Source organism: Neomonachus schauinslandi, chromosome 3, assembly GCF_002201575.2.
Source record: "Neomonachus schauinslandi chromosome 3, ASM220157v2, whole genome shotgun sequence".
Lineage (NCBI taxonomy): Eukaryota > Metazoa > Chordata > Mammalia > Carnivora > Phocidae > Neomonachus > Neomonachus schauinslandi.
In genome coordinates, this window is record NC_058405.1 from 84,904,618 (window position 1) to 84,918,612 (window position 13,995).

The window sequence follows — 13,995 nt, forward strand, 5'->3', positions numbered from 1 at the left end:
TATGTGTGTTTAGTTATGAAGGCCATATAGCATATTACGGAATATTTAGGAAATTAAGAGGAAAAAAATCAGCCATAATGCTTTAACATTAAACACGTCTATTTCTTTTGTGCATGGTCCTTTTGAGTCTTGGATCATGAGCACTTGTATTTATTTTTAGTGGTTGCAAGGATAGTGCATGCACAGTTTTTGGTCTTCTCCTTTTCACTCACAATTATACCGTAAGCATTATTTTTATGTTGCTACATCTCTGTAATGGTTGTTTAGAATGATCCCCCAATGGCCCCTTTGGTCGCTGTGCAAGATTCTATCCTGCTGATAACCATCTAAGTTGCTTCTAATTTTTTTGTCAAGTGATATTTTGAAACACCGAAGTCCAGCGAAGCAGAATCTCCCACTGTTCCCTGGGAGCCAACTGGAATACAGTTTGACTTCTGCCCATTTCCTCCTTTCTTCAGAGGAATGTTGGGAGAAATCACTCTTAGGGAATGGTTAGGAAAACGATAACCATAAAATTAGGAAAAGAGACCATGAGGTAAAAGCACATTAAGCCTTTAGAAGAAAGTTGCTTTAGCAACTCAGGCCGGGTTGTTTAGGTTTTGTTTTTGTAGCTCACGAATTGGTCATGAGTTTATAATAATTTTGACAAAATGCTTTCCATTCGTGCAGTGCTTGGTGTTTTTTCTGGGAAGCAGTTCAGTGTCTCAGCTGAGGACTTTAGTGCAGGAAGACCTGGATTTGGATATCTGCTTATCTCTTGTGACCTTCAGCAAGCCTCAGTCTATCTTTCCGCAAAATAGGAGTAATAATAGGCCAGGAGGGAGGACTGGTTAAGATCATCCCCTATGGGCGTTAAGCAGTAATGGGAAGAACCAGGAGGAGTAGCCAGAGTTCAGGAGGCCTTCCAGGCAGAGGGAAGCCAGAACCTTTTACTCCTGGGCCTCAGTTTCTCCATTTGTATGGGGAGGGGTCTTGGTGTATGGTCTGCAAAGCCTTTCCTGCTCCTCCCAGAGACCCCTGCCCTGGCTTCTGTCCATTCTCCTCAGCAGGGCCTTCAGGACTCCTTTCTCCACTCAGCTCCACCAACAGTCCCTGAGAAATCTTCCAGGGCTGTCCCTGGCCTCCATGACAGCAAAGGGCTGTGGCATCCTTCATAGTCTCTGACATGATTTGGGGGAGGGGTGTGAGTGGGATCAGTAGATTCAACACATATTTATAAATTTCGAATGTGTCATTGACTTGTTGGCAAAGCTGGTTAGCAATAACCTTATCTTCTCTTTGAATAATTATCATCAATCATTTTTTTTTTTTTTTTTCCCCCAGCACGGAAGAGAAGACAGCCCACAGGGTAGTGGTTGAGACCCTGGAACGCAGAATCAAGAGATTTGGTTTCAGGCCTGTCTGTGCCCCATTTGTAAAATGGGAATGATAACAGCACCCACCTCCTAGGGCTGTCGTGGAGGCACTTAGCAGAGTGCCAGGCACACAGTAAGAGCTCAGTAATGTTAAATTGTTATAATCATCATCATCATCATCATCATCATCATCAGCAAATGGGAAGATGGAGCGCCTGGTTGGCATGCAACTAGGTGCCAGGGACAGAGATGTGAAGTTGTCCCAGGGGCCCCCAGAGAACCCAGGTGGAAACCGGTGAGTCTATAGGCCAGGAGGAGGCGGAACGTCCAGCGTGAGGCCAGAGCCAAGCCCCAGGCAGGAGAGTGGGCTCCTGCCGCGCGCTCTCAGCCGGGGCTCTCCGATTCCAGGGGCACGCACCAATCGCAGCACTTAAACCCCGGTGTTTGAACGCACCGGTCTCAAACTGGCCTCCTCTCCCGGGAAGACTGGCATCTTAGTCTCCGCCCCGGGGCGGTGTCATAGGAGCGTCCCAGGAGTCCCACTCGCCGCAGCTCCCGGCACCCGCGCGCACCGCTCGCTCCTTCTTAGCCAAGTGTTCCGGAGCCCGCAATGGCCCTTTAAAAGGCAGAGTCTAGTCCAGAGGGGGCGGGCGGGGGGCACTGACCGCCGCCCGAGGCCCGGCCCCTCCTCCCTGCCCCTCCCTCGGTCCGTCCCTCCCTGGGTCCCCGCGTCGCTCGGCCGCTCGCTCGCTCGCCGGGCGCACGCTCCGCCTCCGTCAGTCGGCTCGGCTGTCTAGCGCGCGGCGTGGAGCCGAAGCCGGGGCCGGACGCGCGGCTAGGGGCTGGGGGCTGGGAGATCGGCTCCCGCCACCGGGCCGGGCCTGAGCCGCGATGGCCGAGATGGGCAGCAAGGGGGTGACGGCAGGGAAGATCGCCAGCAACGTGCAGAAGAAGCTCACGCGCGCGCAGGAGAAGGTGAGCAAGCCCGATCCCCGGCCTCCGCGCGGTCCGGGCCACCTGCCCCCCCTCCCCCTCCAGGGGCTGGTCCTCACCCGGGATCCGGCGCTGTCACCTCCGGACGACCGCGCCAAGAGCCTTCGGGGGTCCATAGGCTGCGGCCCCCAGCGTTCTGGGCGCCTCTCGGGTCCGCGTCTTCTGTCTCCCCACCCCCAGCGGGGGCAGAAGAGGGCGCAGCTGTCCCCTCACCCCCCCCTCCCGCGGCTCCCCCGGCTCCCCGCACCCCCAGCTTTGTATCTTCTTCGTCTGTCTGCAGGGAAGAGGCGGCCCACGCTCTTCTCGGGGCGCGAGGTCCAGTAAATCCCACCCTGGAGGCCGAGGGCCCGGAGGCTGGGAGGCGAGGTGGCGCCCCCAGCCCCCCGGCCCCATTCGGGCCACGCGGGCGGGGCCGGCGCTGGGGGGAGGGAGTCTGCCCCTTGTGTCCCAGAGCCTCTCTGCTCCGGGAATCCCGAGGCTGCCCCTCAGCCCTCGGGTGCCAGCGCGCTAGCTCCAGGCCCCTGGGCACTTCCTGAGCCCGCCGTTCCCTCCTCCCCAGCCGCCTCTCCACCTTCTGTCCCCGCCGGCCGAAGGAAGGATCGGGTTTCCTTTCCTGAGAGGTGCCCGAGGCCTGGACGCTCCGGCCCGGCCCCTGGGGAGCACAGCACTGCGCGCCCCACGGGGAGGTGCCTTCGAGCCTGGGCTTCGCGTTTCCGGCGGCTGGGGAGGGAGTGGTGGCTCCGGCTTTGGGAGCCCACCACCTGGGTGGGGAGCTGGCCCGAAGGAGCTGGGGCCACACCGGGGGCGTGGAGGGCGCCGCAGGAAACCTGACCCCTCAGTGCCCAGAGCAACTGGCAGCAGGCGAAGGGATGGAGCCAGGGCTTCCCCTGGCACCCTGACAGTGCAGGAAATGCAGTATTGGGGGGCGGGGGTCCGCACCCGTTCAGCTTTCTATCCCAAGCCACCTCTGGTTCATTGAATTGGATCACGCCAGCTGCTGACGCCACTTCCCCTGCCGACTCGGACTCTGAAATCTAGGATTGCAGAATCTGCTCCAGCCAGGGTGGTCCCCCAGTGCCCCCCAGCGGAGTCTGCCTTCTCTCCCACCCGACGCTCAGCCAAGAGTGGGAACTCGGGGACAGGCCGGCCTCCTCCAGCCAGTCTGTGGCTGTTTATAAACAATGACTTTTGCAGCTGAGACCTGCGGGTTCCCTAAGGATGCAGCCACGTGATGGGGGGGCAGGGGCTAGAGCTTCCTCAGCGCCTCCCCAAGAGTCCCGCTGCTCATCCTTGTAGTCCGCAAGCTAAGGAGATGGGTGGGTGTGCGTGGAGGTTAGGGCCCTCAGCCAAGCTCCAGAACTGGCCGGCCCCAGCAGCTGTACACCCTTCCCACCGCCCCCACCCACTCCTGCCCCGGTGGGAGGAGGGATTAGAGCACCACAGATAGCTGGCTGGGGGCTGGGAAGACTTCAATAAGCGCTGGTGGTGGTGGAGGGGGGCAGATGCTGCTGCCGTTGCTTCCTGCCCCCACCCCCCCTCCTGCCCAGGACTGGGTAATCCATCTAGGTGCCTGGAGCCGGCAGCTCTGGGCTAAGCCGACTTCCTGCTCCTCAGGGGCTGAGGAAGATGAATGGGAAGCAGGTTAGCTGAGATGAGTTTCCTGCCCCCACTCCACTGATGTCCTACTCTTCTCTGGCTCCCCTTTGCTCTTTCGGTGTCCCCTTTGCCCTGGCTGCCTTGTCTCTGCATCAGCATCTTTCACTAATTTCAGGGGCAGTAGGCATGAGCTGTGTCCCCTCCTTGTAAGTGGCAGTACATCATCACTGACCCCACTGAGCCTCCTCCCCTCCCTCTTCAGCTCCTGTTCCGTGGCCTGGGCAGTTGGCTGACAGCTGGTCGGCCATGGACGCTGGCCTTGGCCAAAGACTGGCCCTTCCCAAGCCTGGGCTGCAGGGGACTGGAGTTGTTTAGTGGTACTGCTGCTCTCTTCCCCTCCGACACTGGGCGCTGGTTAGAAGACCCTCCCCCATTGGAAGTCGGAGAGTAGCCTTCCTTCAGTCCCCTCCCTTGTTGGCCCTGCAGCAGTACCCCCTTCTGGGGAAGCCTGATGCCTCAACCCACACCAGCCTCTCCCCTTTGCCCTCCTGTGGTTCAGAGTCTGTTGCAGCATGGGTCAACGGCTGCCTCCCTAGCACCTTCTGGTGGTGTTCAGGACCCCGTCTAATTCACATTGCCAGTGGTCTCACAGGCACCCCAGCTCCCGCCTCGCCTTGGCCGAATCAATCAGTAATGGGGGCAATTCCAGTTGTGTTGCCATAGGAGGGCATTTCCTGACCAGGGACAAGTGGTAGCTTTGGTGCAGGGCCTGGATACTATCCCCATAGGTAGAAGGGCCTCATCTCTCCTTTTCTTCTTTCCCAGTTTCCCGTCTCAGCCCAAATATCCACCAGGACTCAGAGGGTGACAGTGTGGTCAAGGAAAGCTTACCCTCTGGTGTCTGTGGAGCCAGCTCTCCTGTGCCCCCAGCTTAGTGCGTCTCTCCATGGGTCTTGGCTTGGCATTACCCATCTCATCCTCCCTTGACCCATGCATCACTGGTCTGGGTGCTCCCCCGGAGGGGAGGGCAGATCTGTGTGTGTACCCAGGCATTTACCTGGCCCCAGCAGGTGCAGAGTGACTGTTTATGGACAAACAAGGGCATTTGGGGGCTTGCTTGGCAGCCCTGGTGCAGGCCTGTGGGTGGGCTGATTTGTGCTGTGTTCTCTGCTTTCCCCCATTCAGCAAACCCTGCCTTGGACATGCGCTGTGCGCCTGTCCCTGGGCCGAGCCCGGGGTGCAGTGGGGAGCAGGGTATGGGTGGTTGTGACTGCTGTGGAGCTTACTGCTGTAAGGTCCCGGGGCCTCTGGCCATGAGGAGGCATAAGAGTATATTGGAAGGGTCACCAGGGTCTGAGCATGGCACTGCACTCCTTGCCCCCAGCCCCTGGCTGCCCCCAGAGTGCTGGGGTACAGAGCGTGTGCCTGGATCTTGGGCTCGGGGGCGTCATGAGGTCATCTTCCTATTGCGTTTGGCTTGTTGGACCCTCTGTGAATGACTTTATCCATTTTTGGGCCTCAGTAGGGTGGCTGGGCAGAGCCAATGTAGGGTGGAGCCTGGGTCAGATGACAGAGGATTAGAGGTTGGCCGGCTGGGCCCCTTGGGGGAGGGGTAGGTGGGGGAGAAGGGACAGCTGGGGTGGGGGTGGAATCTGGCCCGCTGGCCCCTGCCCCTGAGGCCCACTGCTTAGGAGTCCTCATGGAGGGAGGCCAGAGCTGGGCTGATGATGAGCACAAGGAAGAAGGCTCTGGCGGGAGGTGGGAGTGTGCACTCCTTCTGTCCCCTGTGGCAGGCCCTGAGCCTGCTGGGAGTGGGGAGGCCCAGCTGGGAGGGGGCAGGGCCCAGGGCCGGCAAGTTGGAGTAGATGCTCCCCAGAGGGAAGGTGCAATGGCAGTTATTTATAGGACCCTGACACATGGCCCTGATGGCACCATGCTCGCTTGGTGGTCAAGGTCTCCTAACAAAGTAGCCGTATGGGCCTCAGCTGGAGCCAGGCCTGTATAACCAATCCTTACCCTCACGACAGCCTTAAGAGGAGCCACGCCACGCGGAAGAGCAGGTGCCCTGGGAGGGGGTCCATCTGGGTCTGCGGGAGGGCCTGTGAGGCACCAGGCTCCTCTCACCTCCCTGCTTCCCCAGGGCCCAGCCAAAAGTTGCTCCTCTCCCCCCACATTCTGCATTTCTCTTTCCTCATCTTGGTGTCCCTCTCTCTGTCCCTGGGTATCTGAGGACTCTTCCTGCCCCTCTCTTGTCTGTGCCCACATCCCACCCAGTGTCCCCTTTCCCTCAGCCTCTCTCTATCTCCCTGCTCTGTGTCTCTTTCCTCTGAGCTGGCACAAGGCTCTTGCCCCTCTCTACCCTCAGAGCAGCTTCTCCCTGAACCTGAATTATTGGTGCAGGTGGTTGTGGTTCACCTTGCCCACTGGAGGGAAGGCTTCTGAGCCAGCCATCATTTCTGGTAGGGTGTCTATGGGGACTTTGGGGACATTTGGCTAAGGAATGTGGGCATGGAGAGGTTGGAAACATGGCCTCCAGAATTCCCCGAGCTCCAGTGTGCCCTGGGGTGAGAGGAGTCTCCACTCAGGTGAGTCTGCTGGCTCATGCCGGGGCTCAGGGTGAGGCAAAGGCTGTTTTACCCAGGGTCCTGCGGAGAAGGGTATGCTTCCTGGGCTACATGGGGCCTGGAGAAGGTGTTCTGGGAGGGTCTGTGTGGCCAAGGTGTGGGGTGAGAGTGAGGACAGGAGGCCACTAGTTCACTTAAAGAAAAGGGGCTCAGTGTGTTGGGAGTGGTGAGGGGTGGCTGGGTGGTAGATGTGGGCCAGATTTGATCAAGTCTTGTGGGGAAATCTGTGTATCTCTTGGATTCTCAGAGAAGCCGAGGTTTGAACGCTTCTCCTCCCTTCTTCGCAGATGACCCCGTCAGGGGCCCTCTTCCCACCTCCAATTTCAGGTCCCTGCCCCTGGACTAGGCAGTCTTGATCCATTTTGTCCCTTACAAGCTGTGTGACTTGGACAACATGAAGAGAATGCTTCTGTCCCTCCCTCCTGCCTTAACCCAAGGCCAGGCCTTGCATAGTTCTGTTTCCATCAGGTTCTAGAATCCCTGGGTCCTACCCTCAGCATTAGGCCTCTTTCTTACCACAGGAGAAGAGACTACAAGGGCGCGTGGGAGAGACAACATGCATGGGCTTGGCAGGCAGGCAGTCCTCAGTTTCTGAGGTAGTCCTCAGTTTCCCTGTCTAGCTAGGACCTTGGGCAAGTTGCAGGACATTCATGTATAAAATGGGGCAATAATGGTTCCTCTGCACATATTCATTTTGGAGAGTAAAGCCTTGGACAGGGCCCAGCACAAGGCAAGTGCTCACTAAATGCCCACTCTGTGGGGCAGGGCAGTACAATGAAGCGACCCAGGAGCCCGCTGTCCCTGCCTAGGCCTGCTTCCCTGCGAGTGTCCGTTTCAGGCCTCTATAGACAGCTAATCCCTGCTGAGCCCTTAGCTGATCAGGGCTTATGCTGCCCCAGTGCCTGGGTGGTGGTGGTGGTGGTGGTGGTGTGTGTGTGTGTGTGTGTGTGTAGAGGGGCAGCCTACAGCAGGGGAGGGAATCAGACGCTTCTGGAGTGAATCTTAACTCACCTTACGCATAAACTCGGTGGCTCTGGGTAAGTATCCCCCCTCTCTCTGGGCTTCCTCATTTTGGCCCTCAGTAAAGTAATGGGGGGTTGCTTATTTATTCTTCTATTCATGAAATGAACATCAAGCACCTACTAGGTGCTGGGCATTCTTCTAGGGACAGGGCTGAACAAAACCATGCCCTACCCTCAGGGAGCTGAGCCATCAGGGAGGGCGGAGGGGTGGGGGGGAGATGGTAGAGAAGCAAGGAACTGTGCTGGCGGGTAGTGAACAGGAGGCAGCCCTTCACTTTTGCTCAGTGCAGTCTGATGAATGGGCTCAGCCTTTCCTGAGCATCCCTAGTACCCCTGCTGAGGACTCAGGTGGGGCTGTGAACGTGGGTGCTCACACAGTTCATGGGATTGGCCAGGGGGAGGCTGAGTGGAAGCTTCTGGTCTCCAGGTAAGAGGGCACCTGGGGGAGGAAGGCTTTCTTTTCTGTTGGATGCCACTCTGGTATGTTGTGTTTTTCTACAGCCTCTTTGGCAAGTCTCCTTTTGGGATTAAAGGTACAAAGAAAAGGATGCCAATGCTAAAACCACTCAGCAGGGCACTGACAGAGGACAGGCCTGGGCAGCTTCGGAGGCTGGGCAGGGGCTCTGGATGTAGGATGGGAAGACAAAGGCGGGGGGACCCTGAAAGAGGAAGAGGGAGGCACCGAAGATGGCCCAGACTTGGGGGCAGGTTCTTGGAAGACTTTTGAGAAAGCTGAGTTTACAAAGCTCTCCCCAGGCCTTGCTGCCTTTGGGTAAGTCTTGTTCACCTCTCTGAGCCTGTTTCCTCACCTGATCTAGACGACATATGCCACGGAGCATGCTGTGCAGATTAAGTGGACCGAAGTGGAGGACAGGGCCCATCATTTCCCAGAGGAGCTGGTCTTGTGCCGTGGAAGGGGCCCTCTCATGGGAACTGGCTGGTACCTGGGGCCCTTGGGGCCTCTCCAAAGAGACTGCCACCTCCCAAAGAGGCCACCCACTTGTGGACTGGGCAGCAAAGCTGGCTCCATGCTGAGGGCTGACAGGGGTCAGTGCTGGGCAGTTGAAAAGGGAAAGGCACGCTCTTCTTGCTCCAAGGGAAGCCTTTGTCAAATATTAACTTAGTGATAACAGCCGTGGTTTATTGTGTACCTGCTGAGTGCCAGGTGCTTGGTAAAAATTCTCATCCCACTGCAACCAGGTGAGGTCATGCTGATTCCCATTGAGCAGATGAAGAAACTGAGCCTGAGCAGTGGTGTGACTTGCCCATGGGCTTTCCCAGTCAACTGTCTGGCTTACCACGTCTCTGGTGGAGCCATGCAAATGAGATATGAATCTCTAGTGACCCTTCCTGACCTCTCCTGATCAAGAAGGCCTTGTCTATTAGGGGAATCATTTGACAGGTTTGGGTCCCCAAGACCTTCTTCCTCCCCCATTAAAGGAGATTTGAGGGCCCTTGTCCCCCACTGGATCCTCACCTGAGTATGACCTTTACCCTTTTGAGATGTGTGGTGGGCTCTGGGGTGAGGGGATGGCCTGAGCTTTCCTGATGCAGTCTAACACAAGAGTTTCTGCAAGAAAATGAGGACAAAGGAGGCAATGTGGTGTGTATGTGAGTGTATGTTTTCCCAAATATAAAAGCCGCATCCAGTTCATTCAGTATAAAGAAACCATCTTTATTCTGAGAGTCTGTCTACTTTTGTTTATGTTGTACAACAGTGTTTCTTTTATGAAATGATGTTAATACTAGTTATTTTTTAATGTTCTTGGGGGAAGAAATAGTCATGCAATTGAACACACACACACACACACACACACATCTTTTCCTGGAGTGGAATCTAAAAGTCTGGGACCCACTGCCCTGGGGGAGCTTGCTGCCCATCCCTGTGGACTGGCTGTGTGGAGTGCGAAGGCAGCTCTCCTGGGTCCAGGCTTGAGCCTGGCCCATGGTAGCCTGGGGCCAGCCTCCTAGAATATCTGCTCCCTGAGGGTGGGTGCTGCTTCCTGCGGTGGCTGTGGCTTCTCCCAGCTCAGCGCGCTGTGTGTGCTCACAGGGATGCATGGATTCTTCAGGCAGGCCTGGCAGAGGCCCGGGAGATCCCCTGGGTTTTCGGGGTACAGGGTGGGTGGGGTAGGGCAGCTGGGGCTGTAGGATTTCAGGCCTTCAGAGAGCAGAGGAGGCCATAGTAAGAGCTGAGGGCTTGGAGTCGGATGGAGGGGGGCCCCTGCCCCGCTCCACAGGCCATTCGGAGGGACTCAGGCATCACTGCAAATACCATCTCCCACAGTAAAAGGGCCTAGGACTGTGGCGGAGCTTACCTGAGCCAGGGGCTGCAGTGCTTGGGCCCAGAAACTGAGGTTCTCAGGAGTGGGCAGGGGCCTTGCTGGGGAGCCCTGCCTGGCTTTAGGCCAGATGCCAGAGAGGCCTTGGCCTGAGCCCTCTGCCAGAGTCTTCTTCCAACCTGAGACAGCTTTGGGTGACAGAGATGCCAGGGATTGCTGACCTGGGGGCCTGCGTGGTTTGCTGGACCATGACTTCACTGTTAGGGCCAGTGAGAGGCTGCCCTCAGACCCCTTTCCACCGTACTCTCTGCAGGCCTTCTTCCCTCCGCTTCCTGGACCTTACCTTCAACCCTGCTGCTCAGCAGATGGGGTGGGATTGGGGCCCCAGCGTGGGCCAAGAGTGGGAGTTGGAGCCTGGCTACAGACAGTGGCCTCAGGGCACAGAGAGCCATGGTGCCCTGGGGGTGGGCATTTGTGCCTCCCATGCTGTGCCCAAGCCTGGGGCCACGGGCCAGCCCCCCACCGCTGCCTCCACCGAAGGGTGGTGAGCGGCAGACATGCCCGCCTCTGCAGGATGAGGGCCCCAGTGGCTCTGGGCTGAGCCCCCTGGGCTGGGGAGTGAGTGGGCAGCAACAACCACCACAGGGAGGGACGTGTACCAGCTGGTGTGGGGCCAGGGCTCCGAGGCCTTCTGGGCCCCTGCAGGCCTCCCTGTCCTGGAGATGCCAGGGTGTCTTCTTAGGGATGTCCCTGCTGGCTCCTTGTTTCAGATGCCTCAACTTACATTGAATTAATTCTCTCAGGTTGGGATGACCTTATTTATTCTGGCTGTCATTCCCTTGTTTGTGGCTTGCCCACTGTGGGCCAGGATGCTGAGGTGCTGAGGGTACTGAGAGAGAACCTGCCCCTGTCCTCAAGGAGCTCCCAGAGCCCGTCATAGCACTGGGGAGAGATCGAGGCAAGGGTGCTGGTGCTAAAGAGCTTCTCATCCAGCCAGGGCAATCAAGGAAGTCTCCTCAGAGGAGGCACCTGAGCTGGGTTTGAAAGGCAGAGGAGGTGGGTTGTGGGGAGGGCAGGGACGTTTTTGGCAGACTGTCCAGGGTGGCTGGAATGTGTGTGAGTGAGGGTGGTCGGGATGAGGCCCAAGACCGAAAGGATAGGTGGGGGAGAGCAGGCCCTGGAGGGCCGGGAGGGACCCCAGACCCCTGTGTGCCTCAGCCTGCTCACCTTTCTCCCTCACATGTTGCCTGAGCAATTTGTCTGTTTGTCTGCCTTCCAATCTGGGCTTAGCCGAGAACCCGGTGCATCACTGTCTAGGGCTGAGGGAGCCCCTGGCTTTCTGAGGAAAAGGAGACCCACCCAGGGTGAGGGGGTGAGTCCTGAGTCCCCTGAGGGCATGACCTCAGGCTTGGCCAGGTTAGGATCCAGGTGTGCCCAGGAAGGCACAAGGGGGTCTCGGGTTGGGCTGCCATCCTGGAGTCTACCCTGTCAGGGCTGGGATCACAGGGGCTGGGTGATGTCTGTTTCCCAGGCTTGCTAGAAAGGCACAACATCCTATAGTCCCCACCCCACATGTGTACTGCTTCTTTGTTTTGGGGCCCCAAGGTGACACTGAGGGGGGGTGATACCACTAGGCTTGGAGAGCCTAACAGCTGGAAGGGGCCATCAGTGCATCAGTTCACCCCTCTTCCGGCACTCCTGTGTACTCTGTCCTTCGTGGCCAGGCCACTGGTCAGATGGCCATGGGGGGGCGTCCCCTAGCTCCTGGGTCAGAGCAGGGGAGGGTCCTCAGAAGAGGAGGGTCCTCAGGGGAGGAGGGGTCATGCCAGCGGGTGGGGACCTCTGGCTGTAAGTGCAGACTGCTGGGAGAGGCGTGGACAACAGGAACAGTAATGTCGGTAATGTTGTACGGATGGAGGCTCAGGGGGCAGCGCTGTCTGGTGAGGCACGTTGGGGTTTCCACTCAGGCCTGAGGCTGGAGGAGCCATCAGAGGCTGTGGGGCCGGAAGGGGGATCGGGTGACGGTAGAGCCTTTGTCAGACTGGCCCCTTTTCCAACAGCTGCTGCTACTTTCTTTGGACCCTTTGGTCAGCTCAGCCTCTCCCCAGGACCGTCGCCAACATGCCTGAGCCCTGGACGAGCCTGGGCCCGCCATTGGGCACCGGGGACAGACCTGGCACAGGAGATCTGGGCCGGGAGAGGCCCCTCAAGGGGACCCCCGCTCCCCACCCCCATCTGCCATGGCGCCGCTAGTCTCTGCTCTGGGATGGCATCCACTCTGCCAGGACATGTTAACTATCTTGGGGCCAGATCTAGGTGGTGTGTGGATGCAGGTGCTAACCTGGGGCCCCGGAACATTGGTAGCTGGGCAAGGACAGAGGACAGATCGAACCGGGGTTAAGAGGTGTGTGTGGGAGGATGGAGTGTGGCCCCAGTGACCACTTGCCTCCTCTGCGGTCCAGGACAAGCTGCGCCCCTCTTTCCTCCTCTGTACATGGGAACAAGAGTTCCTGCCCCCACGGGCTTGTGGATAGGGCCCAGGAGGAAGTGATGTGATCAATGCCTGGTCCCTGGTGGGTGCTGACACATGGGTTTTTTCCCAGGGAGCATCTTGGGGAAGCCCCTGAGAACCCACAGGTATGGACCATTCTGGCTTTTGTGTTTTGAGCTGTTTGTTTTGTATATGACAGGATTCTTGAAATTGAGCTGCGGTGTACCTTTTTTCCCTCTTTTTTCCTGTACTGGCTGAAAAAGCTTAATTGGGAGGGGGTGGTATCATCTCCTCCAGGAGGGAAGTCAGAGCCCCCTGAGCCAGAGCCTCGTTGAATGAGGTTGGGGAAGGACACACGGTTCCAGGTGGGCTGTACTTTCAGGGACCAGATGCGGGGCATGGAGTGGGGGACAGAGGTGAGGGGTCTCCCATCATTCATTTACTCTGGGAGCCTGATATGCAGCAGAAGAGCACAGGCTTGAGAGACCTGGCTTGAACCCTGGCTGGGCCTCCGAACCCCAGCGTGCCCATCTGGGAACTGAGAAACATGAGATCCTCTTATCAAGGGAGATAAGGTGAACTCTGCTCGTGGCAGAGCTGTGTCTCTGCTGGGTCCAGCTGGCTTTAGAGGGTTCGGGGGGGAACACAGTCTTCTTATCTCTGTGGCATTGTGTAATTCTATGAAGAACCCTCACACCCACCTTTTTTCATTTGATTTGTTGTCTCGCTGACCTGTGAGGTAGGCAGGACGGGATTATGGTTCCATTTGGCAGATGAGAGCACTGAGGCTCAGGGAAGCCCTGGGATTTCCTACCTTCCAGCCATCAGACTTGGCCCTAGGTTGGCCTTTCCTAGGTGCTGCCCCTCGCATCCCTGAATCCAGGGCTAGGGAGAGACTTTTTTTTTTTTTTTAAAGTAATCTCCACACCTAAGGGGCTTGAGGTCAAGAGCTCTACCTACAGAGCCAGCCAGGTCAGCCAGGCTCCCCTAGGGGGAGACTATTGAAGTGCAAATGTGCATGCCTCTGTGTGTGTGTGTGTGTGTGTGTGTGTGTGTGGTGGGGATGCTGACCCTTGGTTGCCCCAGGAGGCTGGCACATCAGAGGAGAAGGTGAAGCTGCAGAGCTGGCCCTTCCCTGAGTCAGGGGTTTCCTCATAGCTTGGCATCCACCAATCAGCTCCATGAGGGAGGCGGGAACCTGGCTGCCCCCAGGAATCAAGGGACCCTAGAGGGTCAGATTTGGACAGAGCTGGCCTGATCTGCACTCCTCGGGAAGCCCAAAGGTAGAGAAGGAGCTGAGCACAGGCACCATAGCTCCCACCTCCCACGAAGAAAGAGTTGGGGGATCCTGGGGCAGGGGACACTTAAGGATGAGCTAGCTAATGGCTGGGGGTGTGAGCTGAGTCCTGATCTGAAATGAGAAACAAAATCCACAATTAATTGGATGCATTTGCTGAACCTAGGACAGGATCCAAATACTGTTGTTTTTCTGAAATATAAACTAAGTCCTGGGGTTATTAATTTGCATCCCCTCCCCACCCCCACAAGGACAGTCTAGCAGTCTGTCCTGGCAGTGGGCTTGGCTGAGCTAGAATGTCACCACCTTCCCCAAGCTGACTGTCTAGCCCACCT

The 13,995-nt window shown here is 57.5% G+C and overlaps 1 protein-coding gene across 14 annotated transcripts in view; it reads left to right on the forward strand.

The window, feature by feature from the left end:
• Positions 1-2,141: 2,141 nt before the first annotated feature.
• The window catches only part of BIN1 (bridging integrator 1), a 55,773-nt gene continuing 43,919 nt past the window's right edge, over positions 2,142-13,995 (forward strand). For 12 of the 14 annotated variants that reach the window (XM_021695904.1, XM_021695908.1, XM_044913248.1 and 9 more), the window contains exon 1: positions 2,166-2,330. In XM_021695904.1, coding sequence (XP_021551579.1) covers positions 2,247-2,330 — 84 coding nt within the window. In that variant the 5' untranslated portion in view covers positions 2,166-2,246. Of the gene's footprint in view, positions 2,331-13,995 lie in introns of all 14 variants that reach the window. The other 2 variants (XM_044913247.1, XM_021695901.1) reach the window with 1 other exon arrangement.